The sequence below is a fragment of the Squalius cephalus genome, assembly GCF_949319135.1.
Source record: "Squalius cephalus genome assembly, chromosome: 5".
NCBI lineage: Eukaryota > Metazoa > Chordata > Actinopteri > Cypriniformes > Leuciscidae > Squalius > Squalius cephalus.
The window spans coordinates 4,903,522-4,918,460 of NC_137126.1; the positions used below are offsets into that span (position 1 = coordinate 4,903,522).

The 14,939-nt window shown below is 37.2% G+C and overlaps 1 protein-coding gene across 2 annotated transcripts in view; it reads left to right on the plus strand.

Annotated features, from left to right (window-relative positions):
• Positions 1–774: 774 nt before the first annotated feature.
• ephb4a (eph receptor B4a) overlaps positions 775–14,939 on the plus strand; it is a 48,869-nt gene continuing 34,704 nt past the window's right edge. The window contains exon 1 of one of the 2 annotated variants that reach the window (XM_079871506.1): positions 775–1,761. In XM_079871506.1, coding sequence (XP_079727632.1) covers positions 1,680–1,761 — 82 coding nt within the window. In that variant the 5' untranslated portion in view covers positions 775–1,679. The remainder of the gene's footprint in view (positions 1,762–14,939) is intronic. The other variant, XM_079871507.1, reaches the window with a different exon arrangement.

Here is a 14,939-nt window from a genome sequence, read left to right on the forward strand (position 1 = left end):
CGCATTTGGTGGATTGGCGGGTGTTAATGTCAAGCCCTGGTTACTACTACTAAAAGTTCAGTATAGTGTTTTCATGGTACAGTGATGATATCAGATAGTGATAGTCTGATATACCTACTGAATGATTATTTACAGTACAATGCTATTTACTCCAAAGGTAGCTATACGGGAATAGAGTGGACTTTCCCATATTGTTTCCACTAATCATGAACCCAGAGAATGATTTTTGTATTGATATATTCCATAATTTCCATGACTTTTCCAGCTTTAGACAATGGACTTGTTTTTTTGTTTTTTTTGATCATTTTTTATTTTTATTTCCCTGATATTTATAAATTGTCCATGCAGGGGGACCCTGCAAGTAGACTACTTCAAAGAATACAATGGTAGGCAACATGTCCAAAAAGCTGTAGGCTAATTAGATCAGTAAAGGTATAGCAATTTCAATATTGGACTTTTTCTTAAAAACATTTTGTTAAAAGGGAAAAGTCCATTTAAAGATCTCTCTAAATAGTTCGCTATTTATCACAGAGCATAACTTGTGATAAGTTATTAAAAATGTGCAACATTGCACAACCTAAATACAACGACCTTACTGACCGGAGAAGACGGACAAAATATTATCTAAAAGTATGTCGGCTGTTTTTCGTCCCAAAATGTGTTTTCCTTTTTTTTTTTTTTTTTTACCGGCATGGTGAATTGTCCTATAGTGGAGGGGTGCTTGTGGAGGAGGTTCTCTGAGAGGAGGAGACTGTTCCTCCAGTCGCATTGACCACACATCTGCTGCGAGCTGAGGACTGAACACCTCGTACCAACTTCTTGGATTTGCCGAGATTTTTTTTTTTTTCTCATCTCGAACGCGCTCGCCGCGGCTTTCGCGATTATTTTGACGAACTACTCTGCGATTTTCATGCATTCGCCATCTGATAAGCAGCACGATGTTCGCTCGTTGAGTTGGCACATGATTGCGTTCAAACATCGCTTTTATTTCACAGGATTTTTATGTTTTTAAAGATCGGCTACAAAGGTCGTGGTGTATTGACTGTCGGATATCAGAATTCGGTGGTTGGATGAGGACGTCGATGTGATTTAAACCCCAGCCGAATACGAACATTTATTTCTCACTGCTCGTGAACGAAGTGGCCTATCGGATTTGTTTTAATTGGTGGATTTTAAAAAGCCATCCCATTTCAGAGGGGAAAATTAGGACAAGTCGACCGACACCCCTCACAAAGGGGTTCCGCACAGCCGAGCGAACGGCATGTTGTTACTCCGTATGTTTTTGGCAAAACTGGCACATGTTTGCGTGTAGATAAAGAGGTCGTTTGGGAGATTTTGTGGTATTTGAAGACATAGACATTATTTTGCCATTCAATTAGCATATAAAGTTATAAGTGATTTTTAAACTCTTTTTATTTTAACCTATCTTTTTAAATGTTGATCAGCTGAATTTGTGTTTCTGTAACAAACTTCACTGATACAGTTGATTTCGTTTAGTCTGAAGTTAGAAGTTTTTTCCCCCCTCTCGTGACTTGGAGGCTTTTCTCTGTACTGTGAAGAATCCCACCGTGCGATTGTTCATTCCTGATGGGTACAAGACCCAGCTGACGATTCTTGAACCTTCACACTGTTTGCCCATCTTTGTAAACATTCCCCAGTGAAACACTCGTGATTCCACGATGGAGCTCTTCTTCTCCAGGAATGTGTCCGTGCTCTGGATTATCCTGCTGGAGTTCCTGCTCAAATCAGTGGCGGAGGAAGGTAACTCACTCATTTTATTAAACGCAACTACCTGTTGGCTCCTTAAAGATGAAGACGGATTGCTTTATAAAAGTGTTATAACATTTGATGTTAACCAATGATCTATGGGCTGAAGCCCTATATAAAACAAGAGCAATTTTTTTTATTCACTATGCATGCAATGTTTTGTCTGGCCATCCCTGATAGCACACATAGCTAGCAAAAGATGTCTATTTGATGTGCGTAGATTCATTTTTTTATGTGTTTGCACATCTGCAATATCCTACGTCTATAAGATGTTTCCTGTCAGATGTTATAGGCCTATAGACATTTAGAAGATGTCAGAAGTTTATGATTTACAATTTGTAAAACTGCTTTTTAAAAGATGTTTATTAGATGTTAGTACACAACAGATATTTTCCAGATGAAGCGCTCTTAAAAAGACATCTAGAAGACGTAGGCCTATTTGTGCTACCTGGGATTAAGACCTGATGTTTTACAAGCTCAGGACTGAGAAAGCATTCAAAGTGTATTCGATGGCTAGTTAGCAGTAGCCTACTCTGGGTTATGTATAGGCTAAATACTGAATTTATTACATGGTCTGTTTTATTAGTTAGGAGAGGCACTGTGAGATTGAGAGTTATTAAACGCTTTTGTTTGTTGTAGTTGGCGTGTTTGTTTAGCTTTATTGATGCAAGGAACAATTGAATAGACTGGTTTTGTTATTGTTTTATTTCTCCTTAAATTAATCCGTTTTTTTATACAAAGGGACTCCTCCAAACGGGTTGGTTTGGGGTGTCACTTGAAAAGTAATAATTATCTCCTAGAAAGAGCGAATATAAAGTGGAGACAACGTAGAAGTGCACTTATAATGGTCGCTACACCCCTGCATTCACATCTTCCCGTTTAAAGTGCTCTTTAATAATCAATATAATTACTATGCTCCAGTAATCACTATGGACTATGCACTTAATAACATTGATTTCATTCTTAAGCCATTTCTTTGTCTTCTTCAGTCCTTTGAAAACTGCCATTGGGTGGATCAAACAGGAGGCACAATAAGTGCAGCTCAAGTAACACGCAAATGTTAAATTACAAAGAGGATGGGCGATATATGGACGTCTTGGGTCGATAGAAATTTGAGTCCTGTAATTGTCGGGGGACATTCCATCCAGTAACCTCAATAAGTAGTCATTTTGATCAATAGAATGATGAATGGTTGTTCATGGAGGTTTCAGTCTGCAATGGAAAAAAGACAGAGAAAGTTGGGTTTGAGGAGATGTGGTAAAGGTGACTGCACGCATACCTGTTGTAAGTCTACCGGTTTGCCGCAGGCTGCTTAATCGATGGCGGATGGACGATTCGGATTAGTTCCGCATTACATGGCGCTGTGCACACACCTGCTCCCCGCTTGCCGAAATCAATTAACCGACCTGTGTGACAGACACGCACAGGTGATGCTCCTCCAACAGCAACGCTGTCCAATTAATGAGTTATTGACGCAGTTCTGTCGCGGTAATTAGCAGATGAGTGTCAGAAACCCCGCAGCTTGCGCTCTCAAGTGAGCAACGCGTTCAATCCGGAACGGAGACTGCAGAAGAGATCTCTTTATGCTATTTGAGTTAAGAACTCTAATGTACTGTACACGAAGCAGTATTTTGCAATACTTAATTAAATATAGCCTAGCTATATTTTTAAGTAGGGCCTAACAAAGATAACTTTTCCCCTTTCTTTTTTTGTGTAGTAGCGCCTGCGTCAGGCCTTTTTCGCGGTAAAATGAAACCTCTTATTTATTCGAATATTCGTCTTGGTGTCTCTACTTAGAATTGTGACAGTAAAAGAAGCTTGTTTCCACTACAGAATAATGCAATTTAAAAGATAATCGTGACTTTTTATCTCACAATTCTGACCATTTTTCTCACAAATGCGAGTTTATATCATTCAATTCAGAGAAAAAGCATCAATATTGCGAGATAAAGAGGCGCAATCACCTTTTTTTATATTCAGTGGCAGAAACAAGCTTCCATTGGAAACAGTTGGCTTCCAAGGAAAAACTTGTTGTCCGTTACCTTTAAAAAGCAACTCTAATTTAACCTCTTTACTTTACTTGCTTTATTGGTGATTGCTTATATTTCTCACAATTTCTGTTGTTGTTGTTTTATTAACACATTGAGCTTCTCCGAAAATTCTCTTTTACTGTTGTAGATGTGTTTTTTTTGTTTTGTTGCAATGAACTATTCTTGGAAAATGATGAAAAAAGTTAAAAACTTGAAGACAAGCATGTTTTAAAGCAACTTAAGTTGTGACCTGTGACCGTTTTTAGACCCTATCTGTGATTTGATTAGTTTGTTGTTTACGCCATAAAGAAAACAATTTTTCTTTCTTTTTTATGTGTCGTTTTATTCTCATTTGGCAAGTCATTTGCAATTTTGGCCCTGGTTTCACACCAGAATTTTGCTCAAATGAATGTCCAACTCATTAACTGTACCCAATAATTGTCTGAGGTTGGGGAGGGGTTGCTTTGGCAAGTTGTAAAGACTAATATGGTGAAGTCAGTAACAGAAGCAGCAGGGGGGAGATTGGATTTGATTCTGTAGTAACTCAAACCCCTGTGTGAGATTAAACTAATGCCAGATCTGTGAGGATCACTGCACTGATCTCTAATTCCCTTTGTGAGGAAATATCAGCTAAAAAGAGAGAGAGGTAACAATGGCTTTCATGTGAGGTCAGAGCTCAGGAACTCTTCTGTCTTCCGTCTTCTGTTACCCTGGAGCAAAAAAGAGCTTATCCATTTCACCTTCTGTCACTTATTCGCATATTTCTCACTGTCTCACTCATCTCATCTGTGTGTGTGTCTCTCTGTTATACGCACATGTGCTCAGTCTCATGTATTTGCTATGTTTGGAATGGAATACTAGTGTACTATGCAGTGTCTACTGTCTTCTGTTTTTTTTTTTTTTACTTCATGTGAAGTGGTATACAATTAACTTCTCATGCAGTAGCTACACTCTTATCACATGGCCAAACTACAAGCAATAGTTGATTACCTTTTTTAATCCAATTTTGGCAGTCCAATCATGTGATTTAGCTTCAGTTTTACCAAGTAGAAGGTCAACTATGTATTAAATGCATACAAGAAACTTGCTTACTACAGTAATAGTAAGAATAGTTGTCATGTGCCCTTCTCAACATACATGTTAACGGGATAGTTGACCCAAAAATGACAATTTTGTCATCATTTACTTGCTCTCAAGTTGTTCCAAACCTGTATGAGTTTCTTTCTGTTGAACACAAAAGAGGATATTTTGAAGAACGTTGGTAGCAGTTGACTAGCCATTGACTTCCATTCTTTAAAAAAAATCTTCTTTTGTGTTCAACAGAAGAAAGAAACTCACACAGGTTTGGAACAACTTGAGAGTGAGTAAATGATGACAGGATTTTCATTTTTGGGTCAACTATTCCTTTACGTGGTATTTCTGTGGTTGTTACAAATGTGAGATTGAGACGTTTTATTTATTATCTAATTTAGAATTTCATGTTTAATTCAATGCGTTACTGTCTGTTTCTTTGTGATTGTCTATTAAATTTATCAGCAATTTCTGAGTTCAAATTATTTCCACGCCAATTTATTTAAGTGTAGTGATGCAAAAAAATTCGTCTCTTCTTTTTGTGGTTCACCCATTCTTTTTGGCCGTGGTGAAGTTTCCTCTACTCCTCTCCCGCTGCAGAAATGCACATCCCTCCCCAGAAATCCTATTAAATGGAACTGATTTTTATAAGACGGGGATTTGCATTTAAAGCAGCGCTCTCCTCTCTCTCTCTCTCTTTGGTTGTTAATCCTGTGATTAGCCGCTTGAAGATTTAAACTGCAGCTCTGCGCTTCATCTCTAATCATCAATCCTGCACCTTTACTCTCTACAGAGTTTCAACAGTATGTTTGTCTCAAACCCAGAGAGATTCCTGTGTGTGTTTGTGTGCATGGCGGATTTCATGTGGAAGGAATCCTTTTTCAACTTTTTCAAATGTGTGTTTTTGTGTTTGAGTGTGTGGTTGGCATTGCCCCGGTTGCTGATCCAAACACTGTGCAGATTGATAGGATGATAACAGAGCTCAAGCAGCTCTTGTTGGGATTGGACTCTCTCTTTCGCTCTCTCTCTCTTTCATGTCTCTTCAGCCAGTGCATCAGTGTCAATACCGCCCTGATGGATGAGGGGCTGACAGCATAAGAGTCTCTCTTTTTATCCTTTTTCTCTCTGTCACCATCATTGAATCCCTCCTACACGCCTCTACAAGCGGTTGAGAAACACCATTTAGCATGAGAGGAGACCTTTAACCCTTCACAATCAGTGCAAAAGGAAGAGAACCGATCAGATGATGGAGGAACTCTAATAATGTAGTGGGTCATTTCTGTAAGTGGGCAGGCATTTGTGTGGTGACACATTTCATTGTATAGAGTTGCATAGAAAGGTTTGGAAGGATCATGGTCATGTAATCCAACCAATTCCAGCTTGCCTCACTCTTCCAACAGTTGTCCAGGATTGATTCAAACCAAACCTATAGAGCCGATTAGGGACACTTTACAGCCCTGATTGGATCATGGCAACCCTCACACACTGCAAAAAATAGGTCCTGAAATATTTTTTCCAGTCTTGTTAACTGTAAAAATGACTAAATATCCTTGAAGCACAATCCTTGGAGCAAAATTATGTAACAATCAAATTTGCTTTGAGAAAATCTTGAGTTAAGTTTTTCTGACCTCACTGGCAAATTCTTTTATCTTGTTTTATGGGCGTCTGTAAAAAGTGACTTTAGAAAAAAAGATTTAACTTTAAAAAGTAAGGAAACCTGTTGCCTTAAAATTATTAAGAACTTCATGCGTAATTGAAAAAATTAAGTTATGTGAACTTAATTCCACATAACAAAAAAAAAAAAAAAAAAAATTCAACTACGCATGGTTTAATTACTAATTTTAAGGCAATTGGTTTCCTCACTTTTTTAAGTTGTCAACTGATAACTTTTTACAGTGTACAGATATTTATGAAAAATAATAATATTTGCTGAAGTTAGGTGTGCCGCTGACGATTACTTCTTCCTCTAGTCAACATGTCGGGTCTGTTTCAACTTGTGCAAACCGAATCAACTTGTGCCAGACTTAAAAGATTAGTTCACTCAGAAAGTGTCAGTATATTCTGTAATCATTTACTCAGCATGATGTCATTCCAAACCTATAAGAGTTTTGTTTGTCTTTGAAACGCAAATGAAGACATTTGAATGAAATCTGAGAGATTTCTGTCCCTCCATTGAAAGTCCATTCCAACAAATATTTGATATTTCATAGAGAGATTGTAAAATAAATCCGTATATATCGAGCAGTTGAATCCATTGATCGAGCCACATACACAGAGATCATTGAATATAAATGTTTGATTATCACTATTTATATGTGAATGAAAGCCTAAATAAAAATCTGTTCATTTATAAAGCAATCTATTCACATGGATTACTTCTACAATCTCTTTATGAACTTTTTAAAGTGTGAAAGTTTTGGGTGAATGGACTTCCAATGGATGTACCGAAATCTCAGGTTACATTAAAAATATATGAATGTGTTTTGAAGATGAATGAAAGTCTTAGGGGTTTGGAACAACAAGAGTGAGTAATTAATGACAGACTTTTCACTTTAACACCACTTAGTCGAGTATAACATATGATTGTCAGTCCTGGAACATCATTCTTATCAACCAGGAACAGCTGGAACATCTATCTATAATGTTTGTGGTATGGCTAGGGTCATGATTAGGTTTGAAACTATGATTGTTTGATAGTATTGTTGTTCTGCCAGAGCCAGTTTGTCTTCTTCACCCTAAGGAGTGCCGTTATGCCCGTCTGAAATAATCCCTTCACTTCCACATTTTCAGTCTGTCAGATAGACTTCATAGGAATGAACTGTTGGTTCTGGTATTAGTTAATTGAGCAGCTCAGGCAGTTTTGCTGCTCCTGAAATATACCTAATATAAATAAACTGAAACGCTTGGCTTGTGCGACGTGTAGTATTTGACAGTACACCAAAATGTGTGCTCTTTCAAAGATATTAGTACTCTGAATTTGTTCTCTCCATACCAGAGCTAAATTGCCAAACAGTTTTCTTACATCACACTAAAAAAGCATTTCTGATTATGAAAATCCTTTATATATCCACTGGTTGGTTAATCTGCAGATTTACTATAAGACACTTTTAGTATCACTAAACACTAAAAACACCATTAAAAACTCTTGTCCTGTTGCAAAATCATCTTGACATCTTTTATCCTGTTTCAATTCATCATTACAACTCTCTTTATCTCTTAGTTTCCCATGGGATGAACAAATTACTTGCTGACCAATTTTTCTCTTAGAATTGCATCACGTACATCTACAAATCTGCAAACCAGCTGCAAGGAAATAAACGATGTGTTTAGGAATATGAACCTTTTCCACTAATCTTGTCGTATATATCACATACTTTTCAAACACAGCACAGGCTTTCTTCTCTGAACCGTGTGTTAGTTCTCCCATTACGGCCCAGTGTGGGATCTCTGTTATCCCCCCAAAAATGAGCCTGTTCTGTGCTTCTCCCGAGCTTGCTCTCCCCCACTTCCCCCCCGCCGGGGACTGCACATTCAAAGCCATTCGTCTTCTCTGCAGTTCACAGCACGTTCCTCCTGTTTCTGCTCTCCTTCTCTCTCTGTCCTGTATACCTGCGCGACCCCCTCCCTTTTCTTTCCCGATCCATCTTTACTGGTTGTGTTTTGTGACTTGTGTATGATAAGAATGCTAATTAAAGCAAGACACTTCAGGCAAAGACATTGTTTTTGTACTGGTCAAGTTTGAGCCAATTTGGGCTATTTTGCTTCCATAACTTGTTTTCTTTTAGACTAGTGGAAAGAAAACGTCCAAAATACACATTTAAGTGTTTATTTTATTACACTTTATCTATTTGCATCTGCAGATTCAATTACAATACGTATCATTAAAGCCCATTTGAGTTTTTTTCTCCTGCACTGAGCCGGAAATCTCCACTTCAGAAGCACTTTACAATTCAAATTAAACTTTAGTTTTAATCCTGGAGGTTTTTTTTTTTCAGATTGCACTCCTAAAAATATGGGGATTTTTTTCTACTTCTGGCTGTGGACAGTATTTTCTGATTAAGGGAGTGATAATAATTTAAGAGATATCCAAAATCCTCCTTGTAAAAACCTTTAACTCTAATATGTCGTCAACCTGGCTTTATCCAATGTTCATATTTCTGTTCTGGAAGTTTATGCAGATTAGTGCAGTTTCCCCGACAGCGTTTCCCTCACACCGCCAGCATTTTTTTATCATTTTCAAAAAACTTTCATGGCCCCCAGAATATTTTGTTGCATGAAAGAATATCTGAACATGCAATACATCAAAAGAAAGATCAGAGTCTCTGCTTAAACAAACACACAACAAAAACTTTTTATTCTAGCTTCATTCAGTCTTTTTTAGCAACACGAATGTGGCTAAGTTTAAAGGGGTCATGGACTGGCTTTAAAAAAAAATTTATATTGTTGTCTGAGGTACACTTATGACGTTCGCTTGGTTATTACATTCAAAAACATCAAAATGAATAAGTAATAGGCTATTTTCCACCCTGGTTTTGAGCCTCGCTCCTGAAACGCTCGGTTTTTATGGGCGTGCCGCATTGAAGACTTGGAAGTAAACGCCCTCTGCTATGATTGGATAACAGTTTTGCATATTATAATGAGTTTCATGTAATGCGCGAATCGGTGGGCGGGGCTAAACAGGCAGTGTTGAAGTAGGCGTTGATCTTCTTCTGCGGAGGCGGGGTTTGATACCCTTTGACGTCATAGATGCCCACTTTGAAAAACCTGTCGTTCGCTGTGCCTGGTGTCAATGAAAGCTTTTACTGGACTAACAAGGAAGTTTTCAGTTCTGAAACTTACAGGATATTCTTATAGTATGATGACCTCTTATATGTCAAAAGTCAAAAATTTCTCAGTTCATCACCCCTTTAATTAAAAAAAGCAACTTTTCAAACAAGTTTTTTGGTTAAAGACTACAACGTGCATAAGCAATGCTTCTACCACTTGTTTCTGCTTCTTCTTCACCTGTGTTTTGATCAGAAGATTCTGGGTAACACTTTATTTTACAGTGTCTTTGTTACATATGTTACATGTACTTACAGTAATAACAGTAAATTATACATAATTACATGCAAATAGCCCTTAACCAAACCCTAATCTACCCTAACCCTAGAGTAAGTACATGTAGTTACTTAATATTACACAGTACTTAAATATATAATTACACTGTAACAACGACACCTTAAAATAAAGTGTAACCAGATTCTGTACTCTTTCAGACGACGCGTAATAACACCGCCTATAACAGTGAAAACATGGAAAGCCAGGAAATTCTGTCAATGGCGGGGAAAGAGTTAATTAGAAATGCGTAATTGGCATATTTATACAACATTTCAGAAAACTTGAATAACAAAGAAATGCCTTAATGTACCGTGATTAATCGACTATAGGGAAAGTATGGTGATATCTATTCATTTTTTTTTAAGCCACATGTTTTGTCTTGCCTTAAATCCATAAGCTGCCCTAAACGTAATGTCAAAAAAAATTGATTGGTTGATGTGAATGTTGCACACATCCTATTTTGGTAAATCACATTAAACACTATGAACATAGGTCCTTGTGAATTAATTACACTGATTAATGCGTTGACAGATAAACCGCAGGCATAATTTAATCATGAAGACCCTTTGTTTAGACAGATAATGAAAAACAGAGACACATTACTAAATGTTCCTCACTAAGGTCTCTGAGTGCCTTTAAAACAGGTCAGATGTGTGTGTGTGTGGGGGGGGGGGGGGCATTGACAGTCACATGGAGGTTTCCATACACACCCTGTAAAAAAGGAATTGTTGAGAGAACACAAAAATTCAACGCAACATGATGCATTCATGTTTTTAGGTTCTCTCAACTTCTGTCTTAAAATGCTCCTAAGTAACACTTAATTTTTTGTCAATTTAAATGTGTTTGTTAAAATGCTTCATTCATCCAATAAATGAATCAAGGCAGCTTCAGATTTCTTGTTCAGGAAATTTTCAATTCGTAACAACCATTGTTGGTCTAACAGTGTTTTTTATGTAGTTTAAAGTAATTCATATTTCTTCATATTTGTGGCTCAAACGGTCCCATAAGCAACGAAAATATGTTGTTGCTTTTTTATAGTTCAGAAAAGCTACGACGTGGACTTGTATACACATTTATTTAGCTCAATGAGGGCATGCCAGAATTGTTTTTAATATAAAGTTAATTATAAATTCTACAGAATACCTCACACCCTAAGTATATCCCATTTCCATTTAATTAAAACAAAAACATTGTTTTTATAAATTAGGAAGTCCCCAAAGGAGGAGGTTTGATCATATTTAGATCACTTCTGGGTACAAGTTTGTCCCCAAAGAATAGCTAAATAAACACACACACATGACACGACTTGAAGAGGTCAGTATGCGAAGTCATAATGCATAATGTGTTTTTATAAGTGTGAGATTTTAGATTCGTTCTGGGTAAGCACACGTTGCCTTCGCTCTCTGATCTTCAGTGAAAGCTGGGGAAGAAATTGAGGGATCAGGAAAGAAAGGAGATGGAGGAAACAAAAGATTGAAAGAGGAGAGTCATGCAGAGAGTGTATTATGTATCAGATATCTGCTGGGGTTATACTGGGTCAGTGTGTGTGTGTGTGTGTGTGCGCGTGCAACAGACAGGAACAGTCTGCTTTCTCTATTCACACACCAATCAAACCAGCACGGCTTCTGGCTGCCACTGACACTTACTCAATGTGTGTGTGTGTGTGTGGATATGATTAAGGGTCAGTTTTGTGTGTGTGTGTGTGTGTGTGTGTGTGTGTGTGTGTGTGTGTGTGTGTGTGTGTGTGTGTGTGTGTGTTCATGATGTACCGTGTGAGCAGCCATATGGGGATATAATGATAATAAAAGCTGTGATGTTCGCTGATGGCCTGCACATCAATAGAGCTCGAGAGTTCAACAGATTGCAAAGGAAGTCCTTGGCTATGCTGGGAATGAAATATTAGTTTACAGCATATGTGCTCTCAAAATACACTGCATACGGCCTGGTATATATTTGAACAGTTTTTGCTATTTTATACAATTTTGTGTGTAAAATATTGAACTTTTACCTGATTATTGATTAATAAATCAAGAAATAGGTGTTGGAAATGTCAAGTTCAGCGCATTGGCGTTTGGGATACAGTAGTACTGTATATATGCACATTTAGGTGAATGTAGATCGTTATACAGATAATATAAGCCAACAGATGCTGTGCATAGTACATATATGCTACAATAATGATCTATTTTTGGACATGGGTGTTCTTTTAGATAAGAAAAACATTCAACACCCTCAGAAAATAAAGTACATAATTGTACCTTTAGGGGTACAATGGCTTGTCACTGGGGCTGGACCCTCAAGGGTACAATATTGTACCTTAACCTTTAAAAGATACGGTACATATATGTACCTTTTAATGCTTTTTGACCCTCAAAAAGGTACATATATGTACCTTGAGGTCCAATAATAAGCCCTATGGGGTACGTTAGTGTAGATTGTACCTTGGGGGACAGAAATGGACTCCTACTGTACCCCTATTTCTGACAGCGAAGGCCCAAAACATACTTATTTAGGTCTGAACTGTAACGATTCGAACTACCCAAGCTCGATTTCAAGTATCTTCAAGTATCCAAATGAAATACTTAATCCAATGGAAGTGAATTCAACACACACACACACAATAGCAATAATCAGTTTACTGTTTCAGGTCATATACTATCATACAAATGAAGCAAACTCGTATGTAGGGCTGCAGAGATGACGTATTTGTGTAAGACAAAACCCGAGTTTTAGCACTTCCTGAAGTCAATGGGTTTTGGTTAAATGCCTGTAATAAGGTCTGTGGTGAACAAAAGCTCAAGATATTTTCACGTTTTACTCTACAACATAAAATACATCAGTAATACCCCCTGTGCTTTACTTGTCTTGAAAAAGGCAGTTGCTAATAAATATCTAAATGGGACTAAAGAGGTTGTCGGGACATTAAACTTCATCACTACCTTCCGGGTCGGCCTACAAAAATATGTAATCTCTGCAGGGTTGTGTCGTAAGCACTGAAGTTTGCCATTGCCACAGTAACGCAATAACACGAGTTAAATATGAACAACAGGGACATACGCTTTCAATGCACTTGGCAAACATTTGCATTTGCATACACACATAGAGAATGTTTCAGGCTTTACTATTTTTTTGTGTGTCAAAAGGCAAACAATTTCTGTATTTCTCTCTCTCTCTCTCTCTCTCTCTCTCTCTCTCTCTCTTTCATTTTCCCCCAACAGCAATACAAGTGCAAACACTGTCTAGTGTGTGTTTGCTCATCGGCTGAATGCTAGGAAACGAATCCACATTCAAAGATGCGTCAGCCAAATGAAGTATGTAAACGAGTTGAGACGAGAGAAGGATTGTTCATTTGTTTAGCGTGGACTTAGGAGCGGTCCACTTTCCTTTCACATGTCCCTGTCTAATGACGCTATAGAAAAAAAACAGAAGCTAATTATTTCTCATGGTGGTCTATTCCAGAGACAAAGCCTTGTTTTCATGAGATGGCTTGAGAAGTTGCAGATGTTTCATCGCTTCAGTGAGTTAGGCAGGTCGGCTTATGCTTATGTAGTGAAAGGATGTTTGTTTTGGTACGTTTTTTTTTTTTTTTGTAAATGCTCACAGTTTGCTTTTTCATAGCTCAGTAAGCCAAATAAAATATTAAAGATATCTTACTTGTTGGCTCTCTTTCTTAGGGGAATAGAAGCTAATAATCGGATGGTCAACTTTATGTCCAGTCCCTGGCTAATTGATAAGTGAAGTCGACTTGTGAGATTTTCTATTAATTATATTGACTATTATACTATTTTTAGCTAATAAAAGTAATTCTTAGCATTCTTAAAAATGTATTCTCTATATTGATACCTTTGAAAGCTCCACTGCTACAAACATTTAATTAACACACTTACAGTTTTTTTCCAATTGCTAACACACAATTTTGCAAACTAGGCTGTTTTTATCAAAGCCACACACCCAAACTGCAAAATACCTCATATATCCTGCAGAATGAAGCACTGCAACCAAAACTACATATATTATCAAAATCAGACTTTTGCACGAAATGGCACACACTTCATTCATATTAGCAGATTTTTGTCTAACCAACTACACACTGTTGGCATAATGAAAAGCACTCTCATCTTTAACATGCTTTGCCATAATACTAAAATAGTTCAAATTCTAGAAAATTCTTCAGATTGTTCACATGCACAGAAATATTTGCAGATACACATGCTGTTGAAACATTTATTTTTTTATTTTTCACCAAACAAGTCAGTGCAACATATGCACTGCAGAAATATTTACATTGGACTGAACAAAAATATGCTCACAAAAAGATTGAAGTGTTAACAATGAAGCGTTGAGGTGTTTGGTCAGGTGACACATGTATCGGCCAATCAGCTCATGGAGTGTCATTTTGAATGGCAGTGTTTTGAAATGGCAAACATGTGACTTTATGTCAGATTGTTGTGTGTTACGCAGAGAACCGTGTTCAGTGCTTTTAAAAAGTGCCATTTTGAATTGCAAAATGTGTGTAAAGCAGAAAATGTGTTTAGACTTTTGGAGACTTGAAAAGAGGTTTTGCTCTGTGTGTCAGTTTTAATAATTGTGCTGTGCATGTCATTTTAGTGTGTTAGCAATTGGAAAAAAAAACTGTAAGTACACTTTTAAAAGTGTACTTTCTTAAAAGTGCATTTTAAATACCATAATACATACCATAAATGCTTATTTAGCAGTACACTTGAACCATATTTCAAAAGTAGAAGCAATTATGAAGTTACTTAAGATGCCCTACTTTAGTAGGTCAAAAAACACTCGAAATTCCAGATAGTTGCATTTAATATAAATTGAAACTATCATCAATTTGAACTTAATTGCATTTAACGATTGTCTGAAAGCATTACATTCAGCGTGTATATTATTTACGTAATAACTGTTCATGTTAAAAGTTATCGCTTTTGATGAAAGATTACAAGGACAAACTGGTTTTCT